The 20791-nt window shown below is 37.4% G+C and overlaps 1 protein-coding gene across 1 annotated transcript in view; it reads left to right on the forward strand.

The window, feature by feature from the left end:
- The window catches only part of VKORC1L1 (vitamin K epoxide reductase complex subunit 1 like 1), a 56044-nt gene that overhangs the window by 32004 nt on the left and 3249 nt on the right, over positions 1-20791 (forward strand). The window contains exon 2 of the mRNA XM_061208196.1: positions 19467-19576. Within this exon, the coding sequence (XP_061064179.1) occupies positions 19467-19576 (110 nt within the window). The remainder of the gene's footprint in view (positions 1-19466; positions 19577-20791) is intronic.

A 20791-nucleotide genomic window follows, 5' to 3' on the forward strand; every position in this document is an offset into this window, starting at 1 on the left:
GAGGAGGTTTAATTTGCTGTTATTTTTCTAACTTTCTGAGATTAATAATTATATCACTAATGCATACAGTTATGGTTATAAATTCCCTTTAAACAGTGTTAGCTAAAACCCACAACTGTTGGTAGTGATATTCTTAGTAGGTATTTTAACAGACTTTTTACGTGGTCAGTTTAATTACTGATATATTTGAATTTAAAAATAACATCTAACAATTTCTATTTCTCCCACCAGTTGTGTTTATTTTTCTTTCTTGTCTTCTCTTGGATTAATCAAACATTTTTATTATTCCATTTCCCCACTGTGTTATCTTATTCATATACATTCATTAATATCCTTTTAGTCACTACCCTACAGATTATACCATGCATCCTTGGATTATTGAGGTCTAGTATAAATTAATAGTTTTATCACTTCTCTGTCAGTGCATGGACCTTGGAATATTTATGCTTCATCTACCACAATCCTACCTTTTATGTTGTTACTGTCATTTAATTCTACATATCTGTGACCCCACAAGATATTAACATTGTTTAATAACATAGTCCATATTCATTTAGCTCTTCCCTCATATTTCTCCTTTTTGTCTTCATTCTTCCAGTTTGCAGTGCTTCTGTCTGGGGTCATATTTCTTTTGCCTGAAGAACTGTTTTTAGTGTGGGTCTTCTAGTGAACACATTCAGTTTTTACTCATATGAGAAAGTATTTTCCCTTCATTTTCAAATGATATTTAGACTTGATATAGAATTGTAGGTTGGCAGTTCATTGTCTTTTGGCTTCCCTTTCTGTTGGTGTTAGCTGTCAGTCTTATTGTTGTTGATTTAAGGGTAATGTGTCCTTTTATGCCCACCAGCCCCACCCTGGCTGCTTTTTAAGATGTCTAATTTTCTTTTGTTTTCTGGAGTTTTACTATGATATTCCTGTGTGTGTTTTTCTTTAGATATGCTGCTTGGGATTCAGCACCTCTTGAATCTATGGCTTGGTATTTGTTTTCAGTTTTGGAAAATTCTTAACCATTATCTATTTCTTCAAATATTGTTTCTGTCCTGTTTTCTCCTCTGTTTCTGGTGACAACAGAGTGGAAGGTTTGATCATGGGAATGGATGACTGACTTGGAGTTACTAAGTGGGTAATTGATGTGGTTGGCTGGTTCATCTCTGTGATGTTGAAGTCTCTCAAAAAGTTTATGGGAGTTGGGGAGGAGAGAAAGACTACGAACCAGGAGCCAAAGGCTTCCTTGAATATAAGGGTGTGAGAGTATGACTGTCGATGTGATTACAAGGTTGGTAGGTGGCAACAGTGAGAATGGTGGCTGGGCTTGTATATTGAAACACAACTGCAAGGAGCAGGGAGTTTTGCAAGAGGGAAAGAGAGGTAAAGACTTGAAAGCAAAAGTTAGAAGGAAGGAGCATATTTTCCTTCCTGGCTCTGACAAATGCGTATGAGACAAAAACGTGTCAGCATTTGAATGGGCTGTAAAGGAATTCATGTTGTCAGAGGGCTAAAGAAGGCAGAAGAGGGTTTTTTAAAAGTGAAGAGCTTACGGGTCAGTGAACAGGATTTCAGAAGATATAACTGAGAGGTTTGGGAGGTAGGGGAGAAGAATGAGATACTAGATTTTAATGGGAAGTACAGAGCAGTGTGAGATTCACGTGATGATGCCTGATTTAGGAAGTCTGACCTTCTGGCAGTGACAGGTAAAAGGGATGACATGAGGCATAATGAGAAGGGTCCTGATAGTTTCTGAGATAAAGACGGCCTACCAGATTTCCTCTCCTGATTATGAAGGCTTCCCCTTCAGGTATGGGGAAATGAGGTGGTGCCTTCCTAGAGCTTTAATGTATTGGTTCTTATGAGTTTATTGGATAGCGTGACTTAGCGAGGGCAGGCTTCCCAGTGGAGACCCAATGCTCTAATATCTTCATTCATGGCTTACTGAGGCTGGAAATAGCTTCTCAAGGCTTTTCAGGGTTTTGAGATTTGAAACCCAAAGCGAGGCCCTTGACCATGACCAATGCACCAGGCTAAATACCAATTTGTGAGACCTCTGATGGCCTCACAATTGGTATTTTTCTTTTCTTTTCTTTTCTTTGGTTAGTTTTTACCCTCTGTTAGTCTGGACAGTCTATCTTTACATTCTGTAACTGCATAATCTTTATCAATAGTGACATTATTCTGGTCAAATACAAAGATTGGCTGACTTTTTCTTTTTTTTTTAACAGTAGGTCCTTGTTGGTTATCTGTTTTAAATATAGCAGTGTGAACATGTCAGTCCCAAACTCTCAATCTATCCCTCCCCCCAAACCTTCCCCACTGGTAACCATAAGTTCATTCTCTAAGTCTGTGAGTCTGTTTCTGTTTTGTAAATAAGTTCATTTGTATAATTTTTTTTTTTTTTTTTTTTAGATTATGATATTTGTCTTTCTCTGTGGCTGACTTTTTCTTTAAAGGGCCAGATAGCAATTATTTGAGGTTTTGTGGGCCACATGATCTGTCCCAGTTAACTTGACTCCCTGAGCCATCTTATTCGTGGCTGTAGTTTTTAGAACCGCACTTCTAAATCCACATTTTAGACCGATTTATAATCCTTCAGATTTTTATTTTTGGCTGCTTATTAAACACAATTATGTGTGTGGCTCAGAGACATGAAAACTCAAAATGTCAAAACTCTGTCCTCCATCGTTCTTCCTCCTGTGTTTGTCTCATGAATGTCCTCACCGTCTACCCAGTCATCCTGGAAACTTGGGAGTCAGTCATCCTTCCTCCATAATTCAGTACATTATCAAATCCTCTCAATTTTACTTCCTAACGATCCTTTGGATCCATCTTTAGTACTCTTACTTCTAGTTCAGACCTTCGTATTTCCCCTAAATTATTACAGTAGTTTACAAATTGGTCTCACTATTTCGAATTCTGACCCCTTGGATCTGTCTGTGCTATATACCAGTGCCACAATCCCTTGTTAACCCTCTCAGGCAGAATTAAACCTTCTTCACTTAGGAACATAGGTACTTTACAGTGTTTATTAGTTTGCATTATGTTTCTGGATGTCATTTTTCTCTCTATTCTTTAAGACAAAACTTCTTGAGGGTATGGACTGTGCTTCATGCATTTATATGTCCAACTTCACAGCCTTACTGCTTCAAACACCTACTGCTTTGATAAATTTGATAAAATTTGAATAAGTGAATTTTAGATTTCTGGATAAACATAATGGATTTTATGCATGTGTTTATCTCTACACCCTCAGGAAATTCCAAGGAAATGAGAGTAAAGAAATAAAAGAAATTGTATAAAACCACAAAGACAAAAAGAATGGGAAAGTAGACACAGCTCTAAGAACACTAGCAGCCAGGCATCTTCATCCATATCCCTACCCCTAGCAGTAGGAGACTGGTGGATTTTTTTTTTCCCTAGAGAAACATTTATTTTCCCAAAAAAAAAGTACAGATACTGACATTCAGGGACCTTTAATGATATGATTAGCTCTCTACCTAATAACCCACCTATAGTAACATCTAATGTTGACAAAACCATACACAATAATAAAAATTCCATTCTGCTTTTAAAATCTAAATTACTTTAAAAATTAATTTAAATTTACATAAAGGAAATTTGCTATTTGGTTTCCAGTTTGTTGAGTTTAGACAGATGCAGTCAGGTAGCCACCAGTACCATCAACATCAGAACAGTTCCGCTTGTTAGTCAGCCCTCTTCCATCCCTAACCCCTGGGAAATATTGATCTATTCTGTGTCCTTATAAGTTTTGCCTTTTCCAAAATACCATTTGAATGGAATTTTACAGTATCTGGCTTTGAGTTTGGCTTTGTTAACTTAGCATAATGTATTTGTAGTTGATCCATGTTGTTGCATGTATCAGTAGTCATTTCCTTTTATGACTGAGTGATAGTCCGTGATATGTACTAGTTTGTTCGTCCATTTACCTATTGAAGGACAATTGGGTTTTTTCCAATTTTTGGCCATTATAAAGTTATTATAAACTTTTACAAACAGATTTTTGTGTGAGCATAAGTTTTCATTTCTCTTGGGTAAACAACCAGTGGGAGTGCTGGGTCATATGATAAGTGTATGTTTAACTTCATAAGAAACTGCCAGTTTGTTTTCCAAATGACTATACCATTTTCCATGACAACCAACAATGTATGAGAGTTCCATTTGCTTTGAATCCTTATGAGCACTTAGGTGTGTATGTTTTGTTTTATTGTGTATATTTACCATTCTGGTAGGTGTGTAGTGGTATGTCATTGGAATTTTAATTTGCATTTTTCTTAATGACTGAAGATGTTGAGCATCTTTCCATGTATTTATATGTCATCTCTATATATTTGGTGATGTGCTTATTGAAATCGTTTGCTTTTTTTTTTTTAACCTAAGTTGGGTTTTTTTGTTTTTTATGGTTGAGGTTTTAGAGATCTTTATGTATTCTGGATAAAAGTCCTTTGTTTTATATGTAATGTCCAGGTATTTTCTCTCAGTCTCTGGCTTATCTTTTCATTTTCTTAACAGTGCCTTTCACAAAGCAAATGTTTTTAAGTTTCAAAGTCCACTTTCTAATCTTCTCTATTGAGAATAGTGCTTGAGGTTTCTTTCTCCATTAAGTTGTCTTTGCACTTTTGTTAAAATCACCAGTTGTATCTACTTCTGAGCTCTATATTCTGCTCTGTGATCTCTGAGTCTGTCCTTTTTCCAGTAGCACACTATCTTGATTACTGTAGCTTTACAATATCTTGAAATTAGTGTTTTCTCCAGCTGTATTCTTTTTCAAAAATGTTTTGGCTTTTCTAGTTCCTTTACCTTTTTTTGGGGGGGGGCGTGGGCCGAGCCACATGGTTTGCAGGATCTTAGTTCCCTGATCAGGGATCAAACCCGCATCCTTGGCAGTGAAAGTGCAGAGTCCTAACCACTGGACTGCAAGGGAATTCCCTCCTTTACCTTTCTATGTAAATATTTGTCACTGTCTACCAAAAATCCCACTGGTATTTTGATTAGAATTGCATTGAATCTGCATTGCAGTCTGAGCAGAGTTAGTATCCTAACAGTATTGAGTCTTCCAGTCTTTCTCCATCTATGTAGGTCTTCTTTATTTTATCAACGTTTTCTAATTTTCAGCATACAGATACTACACATATGTTGTTAGATTCGTACCTGTGTATTTTATTTGTGTGTTTGTGTACTATTGTAAATGATAATTTTGAGTGTTTTATTTCCAATAATTCATTTCTAGTATATAGAAATACAGTTGATTTTTGTATACTGACCTTGTGTTGTATAACCTTATAAACTCACTCACCTGTTAATTCTAGGAGCTTTTTAGTAGATTCATGGTATGGAAATAAATGAAGACCACCCAAATAAGAACAAGTAGGGCACCAGCCACCATTACTTGCATTTGGCACAGACTCAAAAGGAAATCTAAAAGGAGAGTATAAAAGCTTTAGAATGGAAAAAAGGGAAAGCTTCAGGTTGTCTTAATTGGAAGTTGTTGGCATGGGGAAGCTGGAAGCAGGCCTAACTAGAAGTAGGGCATCCTGTGTGATTGGTTAGGGGAGCATATTTGGCTTTCTCTGGTTGGTCCTAAATTGGAAGCGGGGGCAAAAATTAGGGAAGCTGGCAGTTATTGATCAAGGCCTGGCTGTTTGGAATTGATTGCTACAGAAGTTGTGGTTTGGCTTCCTGGACTGGTTGCTGCAGAGGCTGTGGGTCAGAGTTGTTTTTGGATGTGGTCTGGCTATTGTCCGTTTGTATATTCAGTCTCTCACTTGGGATATTCTATGTAGACAATCCTGTGGTCTTGCAAATAGAGTTTTATTTCTTCCTTTCTAATTGGTATGCCTTTATTTTCTTCTGTAATTGTACTGGCTAGGACTTCCAGTACAGTGTTGAATAGGAGTGGTGAGAGCAGACATCTTTAATTTTGTTCCTGATCTTAGGGAAAAAAAGATTTAGTCTTTCCCTGTTGGATGTGATGTTAGCTGTAGGTTTTTTGTAGATGACCTTTATCAGATCAAAGAAAACCCCTTCTCTTCCTAGTTTGTTAAGCATTTTAAAAATCATGAATGGATGTTGCATTTTGTCAAATGCATTATCTGTATCTACTGAGATCATCATGTGGTTTTTTTTCTTTAGTCTGTTAATATGATGAATCACACTGATAGATTTTTTTTTTTTAATTTTTATTTATTTATTTATTTATTTATTTATGGCTGTGTTGGGTCTTCGTTTCTGTGCGAGGGCTTTCTCCAGTTGTGGCAAGCGGGGGCCACTCTTCATCGCGGTGCGCGGGCCTCTCACTATTGCAGCCTCTCTTGTTGCGGAGCACAGGCTCCAGACGCGCAGGCTCAGTAATTGTGGTTCACGGGCCCGGCTGCTCCGCGGCATGTGGGATCTTCCCAGACCAGGGCTCGAACCCGTGTCCCCTGCATTGGCAGGCAGATTCTCAACCACTGCGCCACCAGGGAAGCCCACACTGATAGATTTTTGAATGTTGAACCAGCTTTGCATTCTCACAATTAATCCCCCTTGGTCATGATGTATTATCCTATATGTATATTGCTGGATTTGATTTACAATATTTTGTTGAGGATTTTTGTGTCTATTTTCATGAGTGAGATATTGTTCTGTAATTCTTTTTGTTTGTTTTTGTTTGTTTCTTGTAATGTTTTTGTCTGGTTTTGATGTCAACATAATGCTCACCTCATAAATTGAGTTGAGAAGTATTGCATCCTCTTCTGTTTTCTGGAAGAGATTGTGAAGAATTGGTATTATTTCTTCCATATGTATATATATATATGTATATAGTAGAATTTGCCAGTGCAACCATCTAGACCTAGAGAGTTTTTGTTTTCTTGAAAGATTCTAAACTATTAATAGTGCTATTGAGAATCTCTTTTTCTTCTTCAGTGAGTTCTGGTATTTGTGAATTTCAAAGTATTTGTCCATTTCATCTAAGTTGTCAAATTTGTGGGCATAGAATTGTTTATAGTATTCCCTTATTACCCTTTTAATGTCTGTACCTGTCTGTAATGATATCCCCTCTTTCATTTCTGATATTGATACCTTTTGTCTTCTCTGTCTCTTTTTCTTTTCCTCTTTGTCAAGTGTAGCTAGAGATTTATCAATTTTTATTGATCATTTCAAAGAACCAGCTTTTTATTTCATTTACTTTATTGTTTTTCTATTTCAACTTCATTGATTTCTGCTCTAATCTTATTTTCCCTCCTTCCTTCCTTTAATACTATAAATTTCCCTCTAAGTGCCGCTTTAGCTGCATACCACCACTTTTGATATGTTATATTTTTATTCAGTTCAAAATATTTTCTAATTTCCTTGAGACTTTGTCTTTGACCTGTGGATTTTATTTTTTAAGAAGTGTGTTGTTTAATTTCCAAATAATTGGGGGCATTTTTAAGATACATTTTTGTTACTGGTTTCTAGTTTAATTTTCATTATGGTCAGAGGGTATACTTTGTATGATTTCAGTTATTTAAATTTGTTAAGGTTTGTATATAATATGTTTGTGTTTTGTTTATAGTGTGGTTTATCTTGATGTGTATTTGAAAAGAATATATATTCTGCTGTTGTTGGGTGGAATGTTCTACAGATGTCAGATCAGGTTGGTCTGGGTATGATGTTCTTTGAGTTTATCAACTCTTTCATGTTCACTGGGGTTTTTTTTAATATTTCTTTTTTTTAATTTTTTAAAAATTAATTAATTTTGTCTGTGTTGAGTCTTCGTTACTGCGCGTGGGCTTTCTCTAGTTGTGGCGAGCAGGGGCCACTCTTCGTTGCGGTGCGTGGGCTTCTCATTGCGGTGGCTTCTCTTGTTGCAGAGCACGGGCTCTAGGCACATGAGCTTCAGTATTGTGGCACTCGGGCTCAGTAGTTGGGGCATGTGGGCTCTAGAGCACAGGCTCAGTAGTTGTGGCACACGGGCTTAGCTGCTCTGCAGCATGTGGGATCTTCCTGGAGCAGGGATCGAACCCGTGTCCCCTGCATTGGCAGGTGGATTCTTAACCACTGTGCCACCAGGGAAGTCCCTGAGTTTTTTTTTTTAACCCATAATGTTTGTATTTTGCTAAATTTGAGGAGTTTTAAGCCACTATTTCTTAAAAAACATTTGTGCCTCAATCTCTTTTTCTGTCCTCGTCTGGGAATCCAGTGACATGAATGTTAGACTGTTTGGTATTGTCCTACAAGTTCCTAAGTCCCTGTTCATTTTTTTTTTCTTTTTCTCTGTTCTTCAGGTTGGATAATTTCTATTGATCAATCTTTCAGCTCACTGAATCTTCCCCTTTGCCATCTTCATTCTGCTTTTGACTTCATCTAGTGAATTTTTAATTTCAGATCTTCCATTGTTATATAATTTCCATTTAGTTCCTGTTTTATAGTTATTCTTTCTCTTCTGAGAACTTCCATCTTTCCAGTCATTTTTCATTACCTTCACCTTGTGGAACATAGATACAACTGTTTTAAATCTTTTTCTGATAACTCCAATATCTATGTCATTTTAGGATTGACATTTTTTTTTTCCCCTGAGAATTGGTCACTTTTTCTTTTTTCGGTTCATTGTACGTCATATAATTTTGGAATATATCCTCAACTCATTTGGAATGTATCTTGAATATTTTGCTCTTAGACTCTGGCTTCTGTTAAAATCTTGAGAATATTGATTTTTGTTTTAACATGCAATCAACCCAGTTAGATTAAGACTACAAGTTCTATCTCCTCTGTGGGTGATAGTTTCAATGTCACTTCCATTTTCAAAGCCTTTGCCCTCACATGCCCCACTCAACAGTCAGTCTGCAACTTGAGTGGTGTTTAGTTCTCAAAGACTTTGGTGGGCTTCTTTGGTTCTGTTCCATGCATTTGCAGCTCAGGGGTGAGGCTGGGACTTGTGTTAGTTGCTACACAGAATTAGGAGATCCTTTCTTTGGCTTCCTCCTTGCTGGGATTTTCTTCCTAACCTCTGGTTCCCAGCGGCCCCTTTTCCAGTTCCTCTAGCTAGATAGACAGGTTTCTTACAGAGCATTTTACTCCCCTTGCTGTCACATAGTTCCACATGACAGATTTCACCCTCAGGGTAAAGCAGTGAGAGAAAAGAGAACAAAAATGACAGGATTCCCCTTACTTGCTTAAGACCACAGGGGCCCCTTTTCTCATTTCTTCCAGGCAGAGACAGGTTTTCTCTCAATTTGAGGTACCTGGACTGTCATCCCTGAGATGCAGTTTCAGAACCCTTGCTCACCTTTAAGCAAGGCCAGGAGAGAAAAAATAATATGAAAACAAACTGTGGTTGCCCCCCCCCCCCCACTACTCAGCTCACATGGGTCCCTTTTCTTCATCTTCTAGCCAGAAAGAGGGGCTTTTTTGGCTGTCTACTACCCCTGGGCAATTCTGAAACTTGAGCTACTCTTGCTTCAAAGGCAGAAGATAGAAGAGGGGGAAACCCCCAGAAAACTCCACAGTACTGGTTGTTCAAGTTTCAACTTCTCTCCCCTGTTCACTTACTGTTTTTACTTTTTAGAGTTCTCAGGTGGTTGGTTTTCATATTCTTTCCAATTTTCAGTTGTAATCAGTGAGAGAGAGAGGCTATGGTGGGTATAATCTATTTTGTCCAGCACTGGAATTGGCATTCATATTTTTTTTATTATAAATTTATGTATTTATTTATTTATTTTTTGCTGCGTTGGGTCTTTGTTGCTGCGCGCAGGCTTTCTCTAGTTGCAGCGAGTTGGGGGCTACTCTTCGTTGTGGTGCACGTGCTTCTCATTGCGGTGGCTTCTTGTTGCGGAGCACAGGCTCTAGGCGCGAGGGCTTCAGTAGTTGTGGCTCACAGGCTCTAGAGCACAGGCTCAGTAGTTGTGGTGCACGGGCTCAGTTGCTCTGCAGCATGTGGGATCTTCCCAGACCAGGGCTCGAACCTGTGTCCCCTGCATTGGCAGACAGATTCTTAACCACTGCACCACCAGGGAAGTCCCAGCATTCATATTTTTAATGCCTTGGTCTACAGATGAGTTGACAGTTAAGGGTCCTCAGACATTTGAGAAAAGTCTTCAATATGAGAGACAGATACACATAGACACACACCAAGGAACTCAGAGGAAACAAAATGAAGCTGCCTGAAGTAAACTTAAACATAAATGGTTTTATCTCCTTAAATCTAAGAAAAAAAAGTGGTTACCCATAAGCAAAGCAAGATGCTGTTTATGTAAAAGGAACCATCAGAGAATAAGAAGCAATGGTAGCAATAAGTTTAATAAATGAATTAAGATTGCTTGGAAGAGTACATCATGTTAATCTCCTAGAAAATGGAACCAAAGGAAAGAGAGATGGCAAATAGAAGGAAAGGTAAAAGAAAATTAGAGGTTCTGTTTTACAAGTCCAGCAGTTGTCTAAATCATGATATGTGAAAATTGTCTGTACTGAAGAACACAAATTTCTATACTGAAAGAGCCTACTAAGGGCCCTTCACAATGAATGACTGAAGACCCACACCAAGGCACATCCTTTGTGAAATTTTATATCACTAGAATTAACATGCAGTTTCTTAAAGCTTCATGGAGGGACAAAAACAGGTCATATTCAAAGGTCAGAGTGGCATCAGATATTTCAAGGACCAACTCTGGAAGTAGGATAGTGGAACAATGTCTTTAAAAATTCTGAAGGAAAATTATTTTAAATTTGTAATTATATACCCAAACAAAATGTCAGTCCAGTGTGATGGTAGAAGAAATATATATATATATTCTTTGACCGCGCCACACGGGTTGCAGGATCTCAGTTCCCCAGCCAGGGATTGAACCTGGGCCACGGCAGTGAAAGCCCTGAATCCTAACCACTAGGCCACCAGGGAACTCCCTAGAAAGATATTTTTAGACTTTCAACATCTCAGAAATTTTACCTCTAGTATGTGTTTTCTCAAGGAAGCTATTAGAAGATTGTTTCACCAAAACAGGTGATTAAACTAAGGGGGAAAGGAGCATGCCAAACCTAAGAAATGAAAGATTCAGTGTAAGGAAGAGATTGGAAGTCTTAGGATGACAGCTGTGCAGCAAGCCCAGAGAGCAGCCAGCCCAAATCAAGTCCTCTAGAGTGGATCAGGAAGGTCAAGGGTTACAGGGAAGATGTCTCCAGGGGAAAAAATGCAATTCATAGATTTTTAAAAAATTAATTCATTTATTTATTTATGGCTGCGTTGGGTCTTTGTTGCTGTGCGCGGGCTTTCTCTAGTTGTGGTGAGTGGGGGCTACTCTTCGTTGCGGTGCGCGGGCTTCTCATTGTGGTGGCTTCTCTTGTTGCGGAGCACGGGCTCTAGGCTCGTGGGCTTCTGTAGTTGTGGTGTGCGGGCTTCAGTAGTTGTGGCGCACGGGCTCAGTAGTTGTGGCTTGTGGGCTCTAGAGCGCAGGCTCAGTAGTTGTGGGGCACAGGCTTAGTTGCTCCATGGCACGTGGTATCTTCCCGGACCAGGGCTCAAACCCGTGTCCCCTGCGTTGGCAGGCGGATTCTTAACTACTGCGCCACCAGGGAAGTCCTTACATATATTTACAAGTGAAAAGAATTTTTTTTTTTTTTTGGCCATGCCGTGCGGCATGTAGGATTGGGATCTTAGTTCCCCAACCAGAAGAGAATATTTTTAAGTGGTATGTGTAAGCAAGCATCTCAACAAATTCTTCCTCAGAGTAAGGAAAATACCAGGGGAGCTCCTATATTTTTATTCACTTCTTCTCTTTACTAACTTTGTATTCCTGAATGTTTTAATCATGATATTAGAGCCTTGGTAGATTTTCCATGATGAAAGAGATTGTTTGCAGTAAAATTTATCAAATGCTTTTTGTCTATTGAGATTATTATATGATTTTTTCTTTCATTCTATTAATGTGATGACACATTGATTGATTTGCATATATTGAATCATCCTTGTATCCCGAATGTAAATTCCTCTTGCTCATGGTGAACGGTCCTTTTAATATGCTGCTGAATTTGGTTTGCTAGTAATGTTTTTTAAAATAAATTTATTTATTTATTTATTTTGGCTGCGTTGGGTCTTCGTTGCTGCACGCAGGCTTTCTCTGGTTGCGGCGAGTGGGGCTACTCTTCATTGCGGTGCACGGGCTTCTCATTGCGGTGGCTTCTCTTGTTGTGGAGCATGGGCTCTAGGTGCGCAGGCTTCAGTAGTTGTAGTACACGGGCTCAGTAGTTGTGGCTTGTGGGCTGTAGAGCGCAGGCTCAGTAGTTGTGGCGCACGGGCTTAGTTGCTCCGCAGCACGTGGGATCTTCCCAGACCAGGGCTCGAAACTGTGTCCCCTGAATTGGCAGGCGGATTCTTAGCCACTGTGCCACCAGGTAAGCCCCTGCTAGTAGTATTTTATTGACAGTTTTTGCATCTATATTCATCAGGGTATTGGCCTGTAATTTTCTTTTCTGGTAGTGTCCTTTTTTGGCTTTGGTATCAGGATCATGCTGGCCTCATAAGATGAGTTTGGCCTCTTCAAATTTTTTGGAAGACTTTGAGAAAGATTGGCACAAAATTAACCATTTTAAAGGGTACAGTGACATTTAGTATACTTGCAGTGTTGTGCAATCATCATCTCTATCCAGTTCCAAAACATTTTGATTACCCCCAAAGGAGATATTGTACCGATTAAGCAGTCACTTCTCACTGCCCCCTCCCCCAGCCCCTGGCAACCACAAACCTACTTTCTGTCTCTATGGATCTGTCTGTTCTGGAACTCTCATATAAATGTGATCTTTTGTGTCTGGCATTTTTCACTTAGCATAATGTATTCAAGGTTCATCCATGTTGTAGTATGTATCAGTACTTCATTCCTTTTTATGGCTGAATAATATTCCATTGTATGGATATACTGTGTTTTGTGTATCCATTCATCAGTTAATGGGCATTGAGTTGTTTCCATCTTTTGGCTATTGTGAATAGTGCTGCTGTGAACAAGTACTTGTACTTTCTTGAACACCTGTTTTCAAATATTTGGGGTATATACCTAGGAGTGGAATTGCTGAGTCATATGGTAATTCCATGTTTAACTTTTTGAGGAACCAAAAAATTGTTTTCCTCAGCAGCTGCTCCATTTTACCCACCAGCAGTATACAAGAGTTCCAATGTCTCCACATCCTCGCCAACATTTGTTATTTTCTTTTTTTAAAAAAAAAGTTATAGCCATGGAATCTATAAAAATATAATTTATTAAAAGGTATATTATTTATTTTATTGAGGTATAATTGACATATCATTTTAGGTGTACAATGCATTGATTTGATATTTGTATATATTGCAAAATGATCACCATAATAAGTCCAGTTAACATCCATCACCATACATAGGTATACAAAATTTCTTTTCTTGTGATGAGAACTTTCAAGATCCACTTACCTAGCTACTTGCAAATATACAATACAGTATTCTTAACTATAGTCACCATACTATACATTATATCCCCAGGGCTTATTCATTTTATAACTGGAGATTTGTACCTTTTGACTCTCTTTACCAGTTTTGCCCACTCCCTCCCTGAGGCAACCACCAATCTGTTCTCTATATCCATGAGCTCAGTTTTTTTGTTCATTTGTTATTTGTTGTTTTTTTAGGTCCCACATATAAGTGAGATCATACGGTATTTATCTTTTTCTGTGTGACTTATTTCATTTAGCATAATTCCCACAAGGTCCATCCATGTTGTTGCAAATGGCAAGCTTTCATTCTTTTTTATGGCTGAATAATATTCTATTATATATATATTATACATACACACACATACACACACACACAGCCAGCACATTTCCTTTATCCATTCACCCATTGATGGACATTTAGGTTGTTTCCATGCCTTGGCTATTGTAAATAATGCTACAGTGAACATAATACACATCTTTTCCAGTTAGTGTTTTTGTTTTCTTTGGATAAATACCCAGTAGTGGAATTGCTGGATCATGTGGTAGCTCTACTTTTAGTTGTTTGAGGAACCTCCATACTGTTTTCCATAGTGGCTGCACCAATTAACATTCCCACCAACAATGTACAAGGGTTCTCTTTTCTCCACATCCTCACCAATGCTTATTTCTTGTCTTTTTGATAGTAGCCACTCTAACAGGTATGAGGTGTTATCTCATTGTGGTTTTGATTTACATTTCCCTGATGACTAGTGATGTTGAATACCTTTTCATGTACTTGTTAGCCATCTGTGTCTTCTTTGGAAAAATGTCTATTTAGTTTCTCTGCCCATTTTTAAAATCAGATTGTTTGGTTTTTTGCTATTGCGTTGTATGAGTTCTTTATATATTTTGGGTATTAACCCCTTATCAGATATATGATTTGCAAATATTTTCTCCCATTCAGTAGGTTGCCTTTTCATTTTGTTGATGGTTCCTTTTGCCCTGCAGCAGCTTTTTAGTTTGACGTAATCCTACTTGTTTATTTTTGTTTTTGTTACCTTTGCCTTTGGTGTTAAATCCAAAAAATCATTGCCTAAACTAATGTCAAGGAGCTTACTGCCTATGTTTTCTTCTAGGAGTATTATGGTTTCAGTTCTTACATTCAGGTCTTTAATCCATTTTGAGTTAATTTTTGTGTATGGTGTATATAGTGCTCTAGTTTCATTCTTTTGATGTGGCTGTCCAGTTTTCCCAGCACCATTTATTGAAGAGATTATCCTTTCCCCATTTTATATTCTTGGCTCCTTTATCATAAATTAATTTACCCTATATATGTGGGTTTATTTCTGAGCTGTCTATTCTGTTCCATTGATCTATGTGTCTCTTTTTATACCACTGCCATACTGATTTGAATGCTGTAGCTTTGTAGTATAGTTGAAAATCAGAGGCTGTGATGCCTCCAGCTTTGTTCTTCTTTCTCGACATTGCTTTGGCTCTTCAGGGTCTTCTGTGATTTCACAAAAATTTTAGGATTGTTTGTTCTATTTCTACTTTATCTCACCCCAGTTTTTAAAATTTTGTCTGACCTGTGATTTGTTTTTTGTTGGGGGGGGGGAGAATTGGTCAAAAGCAGTGATTTTCAAACTTTTTGATATCAGAACCCCTTTATATCTTTAATAATTATTGAATACCCCTAAAAGGTTTTGTTTGTGTGGGTTATATCTTTGTGGGGTTTATTTATTTATTTATTTTATTTTTGGCTGCGTTGGGTCTTCGTTGCTGTGCGTGGGCTTTCTCTAGTTGTGGCGAGCGGGGGCTACTCTTCGTTGCGGTGTGCGGGCTTCTCATTGTGGTGACTTCTCTTTGTTGCAGAGCACGGGCTTCAGTAGTTGTGCATGGGCTCAGTAGTTGTGGCTCACGGGCTCTAGAGCACAGGCTCAGCAGTTGTGGCGCACGGGCTTAGTTGCTTCGTGGCATGTGGGATCTTCCCGGTCCAGGGATCGAACTGATGTCCCCTGCATTGGCAGGCAGATTCTTAACCACTGCGCCACCAGGGAAGCCCCTATATCTTTGGTATTTACTGTATTAGAAGTTACAAACTGAGAAATTATTTAAGTATGTATTCATTCATTGAAATGTAATAAACCCATTACATGTTAACAAAATATTTTCATGAATAATAACTTTTTCCAAACACACACACACAAAATAGTGGAAAGACTTGCCTAGTTTCTCTTATTGCAAATCTCTTTAAAGCCTGCCATAAGATAAGACTGTTGGATTCTCACATCAGCTCCTATATTCAGTCTATTGCATTATCACATGTGATGCATGTAGCCTTTGGAAAACTCCCCTATACACTTATGAGAGAATGATAATGAAGGAGGCAAATAATGTCTTAGATTTATCCTCAGGGACCTAGGATACCCAAGTTGGAGAGCAATTAGTTTTAAGATTTGTTGTTTCTGGCAAAATTAGGAGTGTTTAGAAACCTTTCAACAATTTCTCATAATACCTTAGGGAAGAGGTATGGGTTGTTTATGCACTCAAATACAGAATATCCAAGGAAGTTATTATTTGGGTCAAAGATGAACCTTTTTTTAGAGTCAGAGATTGAAGAGGAGTCCTCATTTGCATAATCATTTCATTGATGTTATTCAATACTATACTGAAGCAAAATGAACATCTGTATAAGTAGTACTTTAAGAAAACATTTCTTTTTGCACCGTTGGTTAATATGCCATCTTGTTCCGTAAAGTACTTGGGGCAACTCTGCAGATAAGTAGTATAATAGAGTTTTGAATATAGATGGGACAAGAAGAAAAAGGTTAGAAACTAAGATAAAGCCAAGCATAAAGTTAGCACATAAAATTTATTTCATACACTTTTGTATAGCTTTTAGAAGTGGGAGAAAACTACAGTATTTTCAAATGTTCCAACTTGAAAAAAAGGTTCACTAAGGGTTTTTAATTACTCACACCATCCTTAGCAATTGTGAAGTATAGTGTCATTAATGAAAATCTGCTCTTATTCACCTTTCCTAGGAAAATAATCTTACGTAATGCCAGTCTACTTTGCTAGTGATTTCACTTGCTAACAGTTATTCCATCAGCCTTATCAAAGTTTATTAAGCGTTATTCAACTTTATTAATTGTATTTATCAAGGAATTAAGCTATTATTCTGTTTGGTTGAAAATGCTGGAATGGTAACTGCATTTTATAACTTAATGCAACATGAGAGAAAGAGCACAGCACTGTGATCCAGGAGACCAGAGATCTAATTTTGGTTCCGAGACTGGATTCCTACAAGCCTAGGCAGCCACATGCGTCTTGCTCATGGGTGGAGAGGAGTGTGGATTGCTGGAAAGCGACTAACAATTTAATTTGGGAGATGGAAGCACTCTATAGAATGTTGAGGTGTTTTTTTGTTTTTTGTTTTTTTTTATGAAAGGTACTTACATTCTCACTTCACACTCCTGGAATTACTTCACACTCCAGAATTACTGTACCAGGACTAGTATACCAGGATTACAATTTGTATACCAGGGTTACTCAGGTGTTTGTATTTGTCAAAATTATACAGTTAAGATTTGTGCATTAAATGTATGTACATTTTACCTTAAAAAAATCTAAAAATAATCATCAGGTGGTTGGGGGTAGAGGTGGAGATAAAACAAGAAAGGCACAATTTTCGAAACTGGGTGATAGGGACCTGAGGTTATTACACTGGTTTTTTCACTTTATGTATATACATTTGAAGCTTTCCATGTCAAAATGTTTTTATTTTTTTTAAAGCAACATTTTGGTCTACCATATTAGAAGGTCAAAAGATAGCATTTAGAACTGATAAATCAAGAAATAGCAGTGTAAGCATATTATTTAGAAACGTGGAAGTAAATAGAAGGGGAAAACAGTTAAAAGGAATCAAAGTGGTTGCCTATGGGGATCAGAGCTGAGTGTGGAGAGGCCTGGAGTAGGAAATAGCTCTATTTTGTTTTATAAGGCTTTTAGTGTAACTTGATTTTTAAACCTTATGCATGTATTACTTTGATAAAATGATGCATTCATTCTATGGATTACTGCTTTGCTTTCGAGGAAAATATCCACATGATCATATGTGAATAATTAGGCATAGACCAATGCTTAGAATATAAAAATTATGTTTATGTATGATAATTCTGGCACTATGCCCAGTTATTTCCATTGCCAAAGTTGGTGATTTAAATTTGAATTCCTACTTCAGATGAGCAGGGCTTCAAAGTGTGATTGCATAGTTTGTCCCTGCCCTCCTGCAGTTTGGTCTTTACACAATAGTCAAGAGTGATCATAAATAAGCTTATATTACGCTCCTGTTTAAAAGCCACTGAATGCCTTCCCATTGCAGTTAGAATAGAATTCAAACTCTTCATCATGGCCTACAAACAAGGCTATAAATTATATAAATGATGGAACGGTGCCTCATTCTCTTGCCACTCTCCCTCATCAGTGTCAGCCTTGATGGTCTTCTTTTACACACTCATAGCTCTTTCCAGGCCTTTGTACTTGCCATTCCTCATGAGATTGGCTGCTTCAGGATTTCATTCAGGATTTAATTCCTGAAAAAGGCCTTCCCTGACCATCTAGCTAGAGTAGCTCCTTCCACCCCTTCTCCGTCTAGAGCAGTGGTGCTGAGTGTGGTCCTCAGACCAGAAGCATGAGCATCACGTGGGAGCATTTTATTTTGTTTTGTTTGGAAATGCAGTCTTCCACCCCACCACAGACCAGCTGCAGTAAAATCTGCATTTTAACAAAACTCCAAGGTGATTGCATGCAGCTTAAAATTTTCAAAAGCTCTGATCTAGAATAACCCACCTTCTCAACTTTCCTGTGTATCTGTTAATAGTGCATCCATTTCTGAAGATAAGTTAGTCATTTACTTGTCTATTTCTTTTCCCTAAATGGAATATGAGCCCCACAAGGGCACCACTTTGACTTGTTCACTCTGGACAAGTCAGCACCTGACCCACTGTCTGCACCTGGAACACGCTCAATGAGTATTTGATGTGTAAAAGAATATACAAATATGATCGAGATTATTTTGTGTTCCTTGACGCATATAATTGTATAATAACAATCTTCATGGTTCTCACTTGCTTGTAAAATTGGGGTTATCTCCCAACATCATCATTATGAAGAGGTTTCACTCTCTTTCTTAGACACTAAAGTCGTGTGACTAGTAAAGAATCACTTATTTATCCTTATTTTCAGGTAGTTTGTCTTCAGAACCCAAGTTTAGATTTTATTGAGTAATTTGCTACAGACTGAAAACATTTTCTTTTTGGTATTTTAAAAAGCACTTTCATTCAGAGTTAAAGTTATTCTCAAAGGTTTTTATCCAAAGTAAATGTTAGTTTGATATTTGTATCAAATTTTATTAAATCAGAATTTAATTTTTAATAAGAAAATAAGATTCTGAAAATGTAAAGTCAAATGCAAAATTTTCAGTTAAACTGCAAATAAAAACTGATGGGGCAAATAACGTATCAACTTTTTACTCTTGAGATAAGATTCTAGGAAAGACGTTAGTTTCTGATATTCTATCGTACATTTAAAGGCATGTTCCCCGGATATGTTTTCTCATGCATGTCCCGGTCAGGAAGCAACATTATGGTCTATGTACTTTGAATGAAGAAATAGGAGAGCTTACATCAGTGACTTTTAACTGGTGGTGATTTTGCCCCCAGGGGACATTTGGCAGTGGCTGACGACATTTTGGGAGGCACAACTGGCAGGGGGGTGGAGGCCACGGATACTGCTGAACATCTTGTAATGCACTGAATAGCCCCCCACCACAAAGAAGCGTTTAGCCCAGCGTGTCAGTGGTGCTGCTGCTAAGAGACCCTGGCTTAAATCGAAAGAGCCCTTCCTCTGCAAATACTAATGTTGTCAGGAAAAGAGACTATATAGAAATGGGCAATTTAGAGATTCAGATGGGTATGTGGGCATGATATACTCAGATAATTCTACATTTTTTAAAATAGGAAAACTCAAGTATAGGGTTACTGGTTTTCTTTATTTTACAGATGGGGTCGAGGATTTGGTCTTTTGGGTTCCATTTTTGGAAAGGATGGTGTATTAAACCAGCCAAACAGTGTCTTTGGACTTATATTTTATATACTACAGTTATTACTTGGTAAGTATTTATACAGCAATACAAAAATAAGTTTGTTATATTTCATTTAGTACTTTGTGTCTTTGCCCTGATGTGTGTCTTTATATTAAATAAAAGCATATGTTAGTGATAGAACCACTGGTTTGTAATACATTTTGGTGTTGTGAAAACTTGGTTCACTAAGATTTTGACAAAGCTCATGCTGAACTTGGTATCTGTTGGTGTTTAATCAGGGATAGCAGCATCCCATGATGCCTAGAAAAACAAGTCCCATTCAGGGAAATTATTACTCCAAACAGTTTGCCCTGGAAACCTTTTCCCTTATTATTTTGTATACTCTATAGCTATTTTAAAATATTATGCATCGAGAAAACATTAATGGTATATGATATTCAGTCGTAATTCCATCACCTTTACATAGCCACTATTGCCATTGTAGTCTACTTTTTTCACTTAATTTTATGTGAACTCTCTTATATTGTCTATCCTCTTAAGTGTTTTGTTATTGTGAACATCAAGGCTTCAGATTTTTTTAATATCTTAAATAACACTGCAGTGATCAACTTTGTTTAAAGTCCCCTTCTCATACCCCCTTCCCTCTTTGAATTATTTCTGCAAAATAAATATCTAACTGTAGGATGAATGAATCAACAAACATAGATTTTTTTTGGTATGGATTTTAATAGGTATAACCAAACTGCTCTTCCCTCAGTTGTCAGGTTTCCCCAAAGCTTCATCCATCCTCATTTTTTAAAGTTTTTTCTGTAAAATTTCTAATTCAGTAGTTACATATTAGTAGCCATTATTTTAATTTTACTGTATTTTAATTTACTTTTATTGCCAATTTAGTTATTGGGATCCTGATAATAGTACACTTCATATTTGTTACAGACATTTTACCCATTCTTTATCCTTTTTTAATGTTAGTTTCATGAGTTTTGATTGTACAAAAGTTTTCATACTTTTAGAGTTAAATCCATCCTTTTTTGTCCTTGCATTTCAATTGTTAATATTTTATCCTGTTATCTGCCAGGTCTTCTGTCTAGCTGCAGTAGATTTATTACAAGGCAAATTGTGTATCAGTTTTTCTCAATACTCCCTCATGTTTGCCCAATTCCATATCTGTATATCCTGCAGAAATATGAAAATATGCACAAGGATATTCACAGCAGTACAGTTTAAAATAGCAAAAAATTGGAAGTAGCTTAGCAAAATGTAATGGTTGAATAAATTAGG

This window comes from Eubalaena glacialis, chromosome 13 (genome assembly GCF_028564815.1).
Source record: "Eubalaena glacialis isolate mEubGla1 chromosome 13, mEubGla1.1.hap2.+ XY, whole genome shotgun sequence".
Classification (NCBI taxonomy): domain Eukaryota; kingdom Metazoa; phylum Chordata; class Mammalia; order Artiodactyla; family Balaenidae; genus Eubalaena; species Eubalaena glacialis.